The 12,736-nt window shown below is 46.2% G+C and overlaps 1 protein-coding gene across 1 annotated transcript in view; it reads left to right on the top strand.

Annotated features, from left to right (window-relative positions):
- LOC124232269 (protein Shroom2-like) overlaps positions 1 to 12,736 on the top strand; it is a gene marked incomplete at its 3' end in the record, with an annotated part of 67,510 nt that overhangs the window by 19,217 nt on the left and 35,557 nt on the right. Inside the window, 4 exon segments of the mRNA XM_046649235.1 lie at positions 611 to 1,142; positions 1,144 to 1,740; positions 1,743 to 2,975; positions 4,234 to 4,331. Coding sequence (XP_046505191.1) covers positions 611 to 1,142; positions 1,144 to 1,740; positions 1,743 to 2,975; positions 4,234 to 4,331 — 2,460 coding nt within the window.

Below are 12,736 nucleotides of genomic sequence, written 5' to 3'. Positions count from 1 at the left end.
AACTGATCACATGGGCATGCCAGCTGGTACCACTGTGGGCTTTGACCACCTGCGGGCATTGAGAAATGTCTTGGGGGGCAATCACCTGGGGCTGGCATGGTGGCTCAGGGGTTAAGTGTGCACGTTCTGCTTCACTGGTTTGGATCCCGGGTACAGACATGGCACTGCTTGTCCAGCCATGCTGTGGTAGGCGTCCCCCACATAAAGTAGAGGAAGATGGGCATGGATGTTAGCTCAGGGCCAGTCTTCCTGAGCAAAAAGTGGAGGATTGGCAGCAGTTAGCTCAGGGCTAATCTTCCTCAAAAAAAAAAAGATAAAGAAATGTTTAGGGAGGCATTTGAGGGTCTCTATTTGGGAAAAAACATTACGTGAGTATGACTTGGGCCTTTGAACCTACCCTCAGAATGTTGCTCTTTGAAATGCTGAGATTTGGATGTGAGGAGGTCACACTTTGGGTCCAGGGATCCTGTTCCAGGAACAGTTATCAGGGCCTAGCATCTTGATGACCTGCGTAGGGCCAGCCGTGTTCACGGTGCTGTCATCTCAACTGCCCTTTGCTGTAACTTGATTCTAAAGCCAGCTATTCCCTGTGGTTCTTCTCGTTTCCTAGTTCAGGTACATGGGAGCAGACGAATCTGCAGCACACCTCTGACTGTTTGAGCTCCCTGGGCAGTGTCGACAGCCTGGACCACCCTTGACAGCCCTACTCCTCTGGACGCCTCTCGGCCACCAAGTCCAACAGCAGCATCGACCACCTGGGCGGCCCAAACCAGCACAACTCGGCTTATGGCTCGTTCTCCACCAGCTCCAGCACGCCTGACCACACCTTGCCCAAGGCCGATACCTCCTCCACAGAGAACATCCTCTACAAAGTGGACCTATGGGAGGCCTCCAAGCCGGGCAGCAGCCGGCAGGGCCAGGCCGCCGGTGACCCTCAGGGCCTAGAGGACAGGCTCCGGTATTTCCCACCCAGGGTCCTCTGTGACAGCCGCAAAAGCCCCAGGCCAGATGATAGTCCTGAGCCCAAGGTGGCCTCCTCTGGGAGGTCCAGTTTTTTGCCAGTCTGGTATGTTCCTGATAAGAAAAAAGCACCTTCTTCCCCTCCCTCACCACTTCCCCCTCTTCGCAGTGATAGCTTCTCATGCCACCAAGAGCCACAAGAAGATCCAGGGCCCCCTGTTCTCAGAGGTGGCTGACATGCAGCACTTTCTGGGCCTGACCTGGGCTCAGCCCAGCAGCGACTGGAGGCCAGAACCTGGCAACCAGCAGCGAAGGTCGGCACACCCCACCAACAGGAAAAGATCTGGGGGGTCAGGCTTGGCCCAGGATGTGCCATGTGATTGGCCGGCCTCTGATCACGAGGCCCCCAGCCAGCCTCAGGCCTCTCTGTCCAGCACGGATGTGCGTTGCCCTCAGCCTTCCCAGAGATGCCAGCACCTGAGCCAGTGCAGTGACGAGAGTCCCTTCCTACCTGAGGGACCTAGTGCTGCCATGTCGCCCAGGGAGCAGCTCCGTGCGGCCCTCCCTGGGGCTTCCAGGACAACAACCCCACTCAGGTCAGGTGGCCCAGCGCTGCCGACCAGAAAAGGGACAGTGGTGGCCAGAGCCACTACTCCTGTGTGCCCACGAGACAATGTCTTCAGGGGGCCACTAGGGCCCTGTTTCTGCGGGGGACCAGTTGGCATCCTGACATGGTACCACTCCAGGTACCACCCAGTATCCCGCCACACAGCTGACAGGCCTGAAGCCATGGGGCTGCCTGCCTCTCCATGACGGGGCCTGGAGCACCCCTGAGAGGGAAAGGCAGGACTCAGTCACATCAAAGAGCTGCCCATGAGGAGAAAGCAGGACTGAAGAAAATCACAGACAGCTTCACGTGGGCTGATGGAGAAAGCAGCAAGATCTCCCCTCAGCAGACCCCCCAGCTGCACTTCCTGGTGGAGGAGGAGACCTGCCAGCCTGAGGACAGCCAAGATGGTGGCACAGAGAGGTCACCACCCTCTGATGCCCAGGTGGCTAAAACCACACAGAGAGGTGACCGGTTTGCCACCAGTCTGAGGAATGAGATCCAGACGCAGCAAACCAAGACGCAGAAAAGCACAAGTACAGTGATTCTGGCTGGCACCAGCAGGGGTGAGGAAGAAGCTAGTGGCTGGAGGGTGGAGCTGGGCACAGCTATTGGCACCTCAACAGAAAGTTCTTTTCCAGGCACCTATAAAGACCACCTGAAGAAGGCCCAAGCCCAGGTCCTGAGGGCCACATTTTTTAAGTGCCACGACTTGGACCCCAGCCTGGCTGACCGCTATGCCTGTTTACCAGTACACAGCACAGACCCCAACCCTGTCCCCTGCTTCTGGGAGGTGGGCCTGGCCAAGCTGCTGCTGTCTATAGGCAGCATGCCACATGTTCCCTGCATTGGGGGCTGGAGACAGTTCATGGTGGAGCAGAAACTGAAATCGTATTCAGAACCGGAGAAGATGTGTGAGGTGGGGATCTCTGGGGATCACTGCCTGCCCCAGCACCCTGGCACATCTCAGGAGACTATGGGCACCTTTGGGAACAGGTGGAAGTTTTTTGAGGATACAAGCAGGCCCGTTCAGCAGAACTGTGGGCAGAAGCAAGTGCTCTGTGGGCTCTCAAAAGAGAAGCTGGAGAGGCCGCGGATGGCATGCCACGGATGCGAAAGCATGGAGCCTTGCTTCCAGAAGAGGGCCCTCATGACCTCCTTTGGAGAAAATGCTGACAGTCACAGGACAGTGGGGAAGCTGGGGAAGTCAGAACCGCCTCAGAGACTTGGAACCTTCACAGAGTATCAGGCCTCTTGGAGGGATCGGAGGACAGCCTTGGAAGCCAGGAGTTCAGGGAGGTATCACTCAGTGGATGACATTCTGGATGCAGGTCTGGACCAGCATGAGAGGTCACAGTACATTCACAATAGGTCCCAGTCATCACTGTCTATAGACCTTTACAAACAGGTGAGCATCGCGTGTGAGCAAGGACAAAGCCACCCCCTGACCACCATCTTAAGGCACACGTTGGACACCCCTAAATATGATGGTCCAGTGTCTGGGTCCAGACGTTTGAGCATTTACACGCATCTGCTCTTCCAGCATCGATTTGTGTGAAAGGTACCTGGGGACAGAACTGACTTGTCACAACAATTTAAGTGCCATGTTTTCACCCACATCTTGAATTCCTAGCCTCCTCGTTGTCTCTTGCTTCAGCTGTCTTTCCCCTTGATTAGCTTGTCTCTGCTTTAATACAAAGGAAAGAACTAAGGGGAAATGAGAGAAAATGTTAGGTTCTCCTCTGAAATGAAAAGGCATGCTTTATTAAAGGCTTAAGACAACATATGATAGCCACTTTTCAAATATCAATGTCATTTAATATTTTTAGTATTCTTTTTATTGTTCTTTTTTTAAAATAAATATCTTTAAAGCTTGGTCTGGGGCAAATGTAATTAAAAATCCAACACATTAAACTATTGCACTTTTTTTTAAGGCAAGAGTTTTGATGGTAAAAATTCACTTTAGGGCTTCTGGAAAACTGCATGTTCATATCCATACTTCAAAGTAAACAGCCAATCTCTTCCTCCTCCTGCTTTTTCTGCCCTTTAAACCTGCATTTGTGTACTTCAAAGAAAAAAATTCTTGCAGCAACAGGTGCAGTTTCTTTTAAAAATAACCGGTAATAGGTTTAATACACATTCTTCACACGTGCGTATAAACAGAACTACGTGGTTCTCCATGGCATCCTGGTGCTGAAAGGCCATGAAGACACTGCAAGCATTTGTTTCTGCCATGGCAGTGCCCTGGCTGTGCACTGTGCAGCGTGACCTTGGAGAATTCCACTCTTGCTTAGTCAGGAGAGAAGAATCCCAGACTCGGACAAGTCCTGGGGCTCGAGGCTTTGCTGAAGTGAGTTGTAACCAGCTGTATTTGATTTGGTTTTTTTGGCCAAGTGTGTGAAATGCTTTTATACACTTCATATAGGAATTTTGCTTCTTTGCCAGATCCGAAGTGGACACACGGTCTAGTTGAGTCGTTTTGATGAAACACTTTAGGGAGCTGAGCTGGCCAGTCCCATGGCTGCATGTTGGTAGGAGACAGCAGACTGCGTCAGTGCCTTTGGTATAGGCTCACAGGGCAAATCCATAAGGAGGGGGTTCATAATAATAGATGTCTTCAAGAAGGCAGCTTGATGACTTGCTGTCTCATTGTGCTGTCCTGGCAGGAAGCTTCTGTTGAACCACGATGACAAGCAGAGGACCCTGGTGAGCACAGAGAACTTTCCTTCATGGTCTGGGCCAAGGATGGATGTCTTACCCCAGGGTAGGTGAATTTTGGATTTAGTGTTACTAAGAAGGTGTCTTGGGGGTAGGCCTGGTTAACATAGGCAGGCGTCTGGTTTTGGCCAAACCCAAAGTGGCTACTAGCTGGGTGTGATTTCCAGCATCCCTAGCTGTGGATGACCATGACCCTGTCCCTGCATGGCTGCCAGAGGAATCCCAAGAGTGGCGACACCTTCTAATGCCATCGTGGCACTTCTGGTTCTTAAAATGGCTGCTGTGTTTTCTGTACAGAGAGGTTCTTTATGTTGACAGGATGAGAACTCCAGTGTAATGTGCTTGAACGGAATGCTTTTCCCAGAAAGCTGACTGAAGGGATGCTTTAACAATCCAGCATGCAGCTGGGGTGCTGGGGCACGTCTCTGAATCGGAGTTGTCTGGAAGGATCATCAGAAAGGGCAAGCCTTTCTAAATTGGGCTTAATGAGTTAATTTTGAGCTTTGAAATAGAAATCAAGTCAGTTGGCTCCCCAAGAGAGGATCAGAGCATCTGAAAGAACTGTGGATGGCAGCAGTGCAAACATGTTGTGTGCCATGATTCTAAAATGTGGCGAGTGTAGCTGTTTAATTGTAACAACAACGGAATTTAGATTGAATACATCGTGTTGTCTTGCCCTTCATACATGAGGAGGGTGGGAGAAGAGAGTGTAGATCACGTAGGAGCTGTGGTGTAACTGTGTTTTCAAAGGACCGATGGAGGAATGGAAAGAAATGTGTGCACAATAGGATCACGGAGGGCAGATTTTTCTGTTGCCTTGAGAATCTCTGGTGATTGGTGCGGTATTGAAATTAAGCGCTAACCTCGATATTCAAGCTTCTGTCACAGAAATAACCAATTTAAACGTTTGCTTTTGAGAGCCTTGTGTAATGGGGTTTATTTCATTTGGCTTTAAATTGAGTGCTTTTTTTCCTTATAGGAGAGGATCAGCTATGTACTTGGCTCTGAGAACAGGAGTGGTATTTTGTGTATGCTTGTGTAGGAACTTGCTGCAATTACTTAACAGTCTGCATGGCTAAAACCGAGAACCCCTGGGTGAGAAAGACAGTCTGGTGAATAATACACCTGCAGAATTTCCCGGTGTCTGAGAAGCACAGTGATAGTTTTATTACTACGGATTCTGAGCAAGTCATGTGCTGGGCACCAGCTGCGATCTTTGTCAAAGCCGGCTTCCGGGCCCTGGTGGGCTGTGAGGGCGCCCCTGCACTGCAGTGCAGGTGGGGCGCTCCGTGTGCCCTGCACATGTGGGCTTGGTGTGGCTCCTGCGCTCAGGTCCTGAGCGTTCAATTTCAATTGTGGAGGGGGCATGTGGTGCTTGGAGTTTAGTGCCTCTGCTGTGAACAGAGAAGCACGTTGAATAGTTGTAAGGTACAGATTGTATGTGTGGTTTGTTGATGGCACTCTCAATCGTGAAAGGGTCAAGAGGAAGGGGGAGGGCCCCTCTGCCTCATTTATCATGGCCCTGTCTTCCAGCAGACTGTAGGGCCTCTCTGAAGAAATTAGTTCCAGAAGCCTTCTGCCTTTGAGCTACAAACCGAGAAATTTTCAGAATTGTCTGCATTTTTTGAAGAATGGCTAGACTCAAATGAAATTCTGGAATTGGAAGGTTCAAAAGCTGTTCTCAACTTTTTACAGAAAATGTTTGTTTTCTGAAGTAATGGCAAATAATGATACACTTGAAACATTAAATTTGAGAATAAAAGAAATGAAAATTCAGGCAAAGGACTGTCCTTTGCTCACTGAAAACAAAATCTACAATGCAAAGATTTAAAGTGTTTTGCATAAATTTAAGGTAATGTAAACATGTCTGTATAAAGAATATAAATTGATCTAAGTGTAATATAAAGAATGTAAATATAAGTCAGTGCACAATGAAAAGTGTTTTTTGTTGCAATTTGTTGGGAGGATGGGAGAGTGTCAGGGTGAGAATTATTCTTGCAAATCTAATTGAGAACATTTTTGTAAGGTTTAAGATTCTGTTCTATATGAAGACAAGTATGAGAAAGGTTCTGTCCCCAAAGGAACTTGCAGTGTAGGAGGGAATGGGGGACACTCATACTTACCAATGAAATGATGCCACATCATTGTGATTTTTGTAAAAAGTTACATGGTGCTTGAGAGTGTTGGAGGAAAGAGGATGAGGTAACTTTTGGCTGGGTTATGGGGAGGACAGGTGGTGTTTGAGCTAAAATAAACCCAAACCTGAGGAAACAAATCCAGCAGCATTTCGCCTCCAGCTTTTGCTGTTGTGAGCAGCCCACCTTACCCATTCCAACTGTCCTAACCCGTCAGCTCCCACTATTTCCAGAGGTTTTGCACCACGTCTCCAAGCTCAGTCATTATGACAAGAAAGTCTGATTCCTGCAGGTGTTCTCCCCCACTGATTTGGGGTCCTTGAAAGCTGGCTGTAGCAGTTTGCTTGAGCTGCCATAATCAAAAGTCAGAGACTGGGCAACAATAACAATAGCAATTTCTTCTCTCACAGTTCTAGAGGCCAGAAGTCCAAGATGAGGATGTGGGCAGGTTTGATTTCTCCCAAGGCATCTGTCAGTGACTTGCAAATGGCCACGTTCTCCCTGTGTCCTCACAGCCTTCACTCTGTGTGTGCTCAGCTCCTCCTTTATAAGGGCACCACTCAGATTGGATTAGGGTTCCCCTAATGACCTCATTTTCCTTACTCACCTCTTTTTAATCACCTCCAAGTACAGTCACATTCTGAAGTCCTGGGTTAGGACTTCAACATATAGATTTGGGGGAGGGCACAATTAGTCCATAACACTAGGAGAAATGTCTCTGCTTTCTCTTATACCTTCTACTTACCAGTTCTGTCTACTGCATCAGCTCTCTTGGGAAGAGCCATTCCATTGTTGAGCTGAGGATAAAGAAGATGTGGTATATATATATATAGTGGAATACTACTCAGCCATAAAGAAAGACAAAATTGTCCCATTTACAACATGGATGGACCTTGAAGGTATGATGTTAAGTGAAATAAGGCAGACGGAGAAAGACAGATACTGCATGATTTCACTCATGTGGAAGATAAATACATGGATAAAGAGAGCAGATTAGTGGTTGCCAGAGGGAAAGGGGTTAGGGGGTGGGTGAAAGGGTTAAAGGAGTACATATGTGTGGTGACAGATAAAAATTTAACACTACTGGGGGTGAGCCCAATGAAGTGTATTCAGAAATTGATAAATAATAATGTACAATGAATTTACACAATGTTATAAGCCATTATAATCCAAATAAAATTACTTGGAAAAAAATAAAATGATAACAAAAAATTTTTAAAACAAAAAGCATTTAAAATAAAGGGAAGAGGGGAGCTACCATCGTAGCATGTAGCTGGTGAAGAGGGGAATTTGGTGAAACCTCTTTGGACGGCTCTCTGGTGGCATGTAACTGAAGCCTTACAGTTGTGCACATGTCAGGGCCTTGATGCTTGTAAGACCATCTTTGGGATGCTGTGAGCCTTCCTCATGACACCTGCCTAGCAAATGGCAGCTGGGTGGTCCTGTGTGGCTTGGGAGGGGGGCCCTGGGTAAGCCTATTGGCTGATGGATAGACCAGTCATCAGGTGGATGAATGGAGAGGTAAGTGGATGGGTGCATTGGTGGATGGATGTACGAGTGCCTGGATGAGTGGGTGGATGGGTGGGTGGAAGGATAGGTTGGTAGATGAATGGGTGGATATCAGCCAAGCACTCCTTGAGTCCATACTTCTTGATCATAGTGAGTAATATTTCCATGTTGGCACATTCTGTATGCTGAAATTTCATTTAAGATTTTAGTGTACACAGCAGTAAGTAAAATGGGCTTTACTTGTCTTTCTGTGCTGGCATAGCATTTAGAATGAAGACATAAACATCTCAAAATAAATTTGGTAGCATGGACTTATTTTCCAGTATCAAATTGTAAACATTGTAAGAAAGCTAAGTTTTGCTACAAGTGGTTATCGCTCCTTGAATTTGAGAGTTTTCATTGAAGATTGTGTTCTGGGAGGCTCAGGAGAGTGAAGCTGAAGGGAGATCTGGAGACGGTGCTGGGTGTCTCTGGGTGCTGTCAGTTTCCCTCTTCTTCACTTTCTTTCAACTGTTTATGCCCCCCCTTTCAGAGCTGCTGCCAGTGGGCTGTCACTCACCTGCAGGCTTGTGTTTTGTTGGGACAGATCAGTTCGGGGTGGTGAGTAAAAATGAAAATGTATCCTTAATCCCAATAACAGCCACAAAATGGAATCCGTATGAAATTGAGCTCTTTAGGGAAAATGTGCTTTAGTTTTAAATTCGTAAACAAACTAAATCCACTTGGGGATCAGCTTGCTGTGTGTTTTCCCTGAGTGGTGGCCTGGTATACAGAGGGTAGTGTGAAGGCTGTTTTTTGTTTACAAACAAGCTACTTTCAGAGTGAGTAAGAGAGATTCACTGTCTGAGCTCTACCCCTCATTTGTTGCTTTAGGGAAGATGTTTACTTTTTCTGGCCTTCAATTAGCTAAGGGGCAGTTGACTCTTGACAATCTGAACTGCTCCACTGGGTAATTATGAAGCCTGCCTGGGATAACAAAACGAAACTCCAGCTTGGAAGTTTTTGAGGGCTGAGCCCAGCTTCAGACATAACTTCCTTCCAGGACAGGGCAGTACCCTGGACAGAGCAGTTCTCTTTGTGTGTGGAGTACTTATGGACATACCTCCGTGATCTCAGAAATGAGAAGCAGCAGCTGTAGGAAAGATTGCTTGGGTCTGGTGGTTAGTTTTCTTGTCTTCATTTGTAGCTGCATACGTTTTCTCCAGGTATTTATACCCATGTGGATTTAGGAAAGACAGAGTCAAGGCAAGCGACTGCAGATTTCTTTCCTTGCTGGATTGGTCTTGTGTCTTCACATTATTTGGCAGGAAGCATTTTAAGGCAATAGTTTGAGGGTTACAGGGTTTGGGGGTGGGGAGGAGAAATCAAGACCAGGGAGACAGGTCCACAAAACACAAACATGGAGTGAGAAAGCGGGCTGACGGAGGGCAGGAGGTATTAACTACTTGAAATGCTGAGGGGAAGAGGGAGGAAGCATGGATGAACATTGAACCCAGACATCAGAATTCTGGATGGGAGGGGAGGCAAAGTCTTCTAGAAACAGCATGTCTGTCTGGAGGCAGCGTCTACCTTCTGATCGGATTCTGACGGAATTGCTGCGATCACCTGACTTCTGGTGCTTTCCCAGAACAATGCACAGCCCTCCAGAAGCTGCCCCTTCATCCCCAGCACCCGCCCCTGGTGACTGCACAAGCGCTCCCTTGTTAGCCAGGCAACAAGCCGGGAGACCACAGCGCTCTTTGCTTGGATCGGGGGACTTCCACAGCTCATTCTGATACAGTAACCCTCTGCTCTTTGATTTTATCGTCTCTTTTCTTCTCAGTTGACTGCTCTTTTCAAAGCTGCTGCTTTTGTCGGTTGCCTTGGTTGAATTGGAATATAAAGGTATTCTTCACTATTTTGTCCAGAAATCCATCTGAACACACCCACACCCTTTTCCTCCTCTTGATTCTTCCAGCCATGCTTCCTTCCTCTGTGCTGTGTTTTAGGTCAGTTTATACCATGTTTTAGGGCTGAGATGCCTGGGCAGCACCCACTGGCTTGGCCATATGGATTTAAATACTTCTTATGTTAGTGCTGTTCAAATTGGTGAAGGTGTGGGTAAAGCCATCTCCGAAGGTAATCTTTGCTACCTTTTAATTCTTTTTGGCTCTTCTGGTTCATTGTCTAGTTATGGTGCTATCATCTTGACTCAAGAACCAAAGTGTAAAGTCTCAGATATCCAATTCCTATTTCTTCTAATTTAGCAACCTACTGCGTCATGCTATATAATCCTTGTTTAGTTTGCTTTCTTACCATTAATGGGTGAGGTCAAATGTCTTAGTTAAACTAGTATGATCAACCTATGTTAGAAATATAAGCACATCTCATGCATGAACTGTGACCTTCTGTTTTCAGTTCCTCCCCTTCAGAGGGTACAGAATATGAGAGGGCACAGTAGTATCCTTGCAGCTGGTAACATGATGAAACATTGTTGCGAAAGTGGGTATTATAAAACCATGATAGAATGAAAACCTGCTTCAGTGTGAGAGAGGTCATCCCTGATGACCCCTGAGGGTCTGGCTGAATCAACACATTCCTTCCTACACCTGCCTGCCCCCAAGCCTTCTTCAGCATCATTTGTTTTCGGGAGCTTTGGAAAGCAGTCATCCATTGCAGGCTGTCTCTTTGTTTTGGGCATGGGCAAAGCAGCTTAGGTGCAGCAAGTTTTTCCTTTGCTACTTTCTGTGTTGGCATTTTTATATTAGGCTTCTGTGAAGTCATTGTGTCTGGAGAAGACCACTGGGGAATTGCAGGCTTACTGAGGGTAAGTAAGCTCCCTCGCAAGATGACTGTGAGGACTGGACAGTGGTTCTGGTTCTCAGGTATACCTCCTTCCCTTAGGACTCACAGTCTTTCTAGGTACCTATACATGGGGTCACATTGGCTGTCTTTTGTCTTGAAGGTCACTGTAAATTACTTGCTTTTAAAAAAGTTACTCTGAATTACTTGCTTTGCTTTTGAAATGGTTGCAGAGATTTTAGTTATTTATTTTTAAATTGTGGGAAGATCCACATGATGTAAAATTTACCATTTGAATGTGTAAATTTAGGGAATTTAGTTCATTCACAATATTATGCAACCATCACTACTATCTAGTTCCAGAACATTTTCATCACCCCAAAAGGAAGCCTTGTACCTAATTAAGTGATCACTCCTGAAATGTGTTTATTTTTATGTTTAACTTGAAATGATAGACTATATGCAATTAGTCTAGAAATGATACACTGTTATACTTTGTCTACCTAATAACACTGTTGCCATCAGTTACAAGTGAGATGGAATCTTGGCTGTCAAAATTCATTTCCCACAGTCTCAGTCTATTAAGTGGTTGTTAGATTTCTGTAGCTAGTCTCAGAAATCAACTTAACCCGTAAATTTTCTGAAGGTCCATACATTTGAAATAAAAAAGTACAGTCTATGAGTCCTCCTTTTCTTAAGCAATCTAAAACATGTTAAAATATTTCCAAGTGCATGCTAAACCTGCACATACCCCAGGAATTCCTGGAGGAGCAGGTCAGAGCCAGGAGAATGTTTTCTGTCTGTATGCCCCAAGATCCTGCCCCCAACTCCCCCAAGCAGCCCTCTTTCCTCCCACTCCCACCACAGAACTCACCAGCACCAGAATTCAGAGGAAAGGTGGGTGAAGCAGGAAGACAGAAGCATGGATAGTGACAGAGCGGTAGCTGAAAAGTCTATCTACTTTTGATGTTTCTCAAACATAGCACTTGGAGCATATCCTTGGGAACACACATTCTCCTTGTGACTTTTTTTGGGTCTTCATTTCCATGCTAATGTTAAAATTAGTATCATGATAGTCCAGGTTGTACGTGACCACATCTTGTGTGTAGCAGTGTTTCATTGTCAGCAGTAATAACATAATTGTCCCTGGCTGGGAGGAAAGAGTAAGTCCAGGCTCACATGGAAACCAAGCTCTCCTTCTAGAACGAGGGACAACATGTCAGGGTGCCGTGCCGACAGTGCTCTGTGTCCCATCAGTCAAGAGACAGGTGATGAGGCCTTTTGTGGCATCTGGGAAACCGTGGTAGCTGAACCCAGAAGAAGTGGCACTGATGTGCCTGGGACCATGAGAGTAACTGTTCATTCCCAACAAAGCCATACCATCCCTCACATTAAACTAACATTGGCTTTATAGTTTTGTTCTCATGTAGCTTGCAAATTTTTCTGTTTTATAGCCTAAAAGCTATATAAAGAAGGAATATAACATATCTTATATTTAGACATATTTAACAGTGTAATAAAAGTAATCTAAGCCACACATGATTCCATATGTATATAATCCCAGAATAGGCAAATCTGTAGAGACAGAAAGTAGGTTTGTGGTTGCCAGGAATTAAGGCATGGAGGGAGTGGGAGGGACTGCTGATGGATATGGGGTTTCTTTTGGGGTGATGAAACTGTTCTGGAATTAGATATTAGTGATGCTTACACAACTCTGTGAGTAGACTAAAAACTACTGAATTGTCCATTTTCAAAGGGTGAATTTTATGATATGTGAACTTTAGCTCAATTTAAAAAAATCTCAGTCAACACTGGGAATCCACAAGAAAAACGTTTTAAAAAAATTTTTAAATATGTCTCTGCATTACTCAAGTCTGAGAAATGCAGCTCTAGCTCAGAAGTCAACAATATTGTAGAGCATCAGATAGTAAATATTTTGGCTTTGGGGGCGTATTGTTCATGTTGAGTTGGTGACATCCCTCTCATAGCATGGAAGCAGCCATGGACAGATCATAAGGGAGTGGTT

The sequence above is a fragment of the Equus quagga genome, unplaced genomic scaffold (assembly GCF_021613505.1).
Source record: "Equus quagga isolate Etosha38 unplaced genomic scaffold, UCLA_HA_Equagga_1.0 HiC_scaffold_41_RagTag, whole genome shotgun sequence".
Lineage (NCBI taxonomy): Eukaryota > Metazoa > Chordata > Mammalia > Perissodactyla > Equidae > Equus > Equus quagga.
The sequence above is the reverse complement of the archived record's forward strand: the minus strand, read 5'-3'. Positions and strand labels throughout refer to the sequence as shown.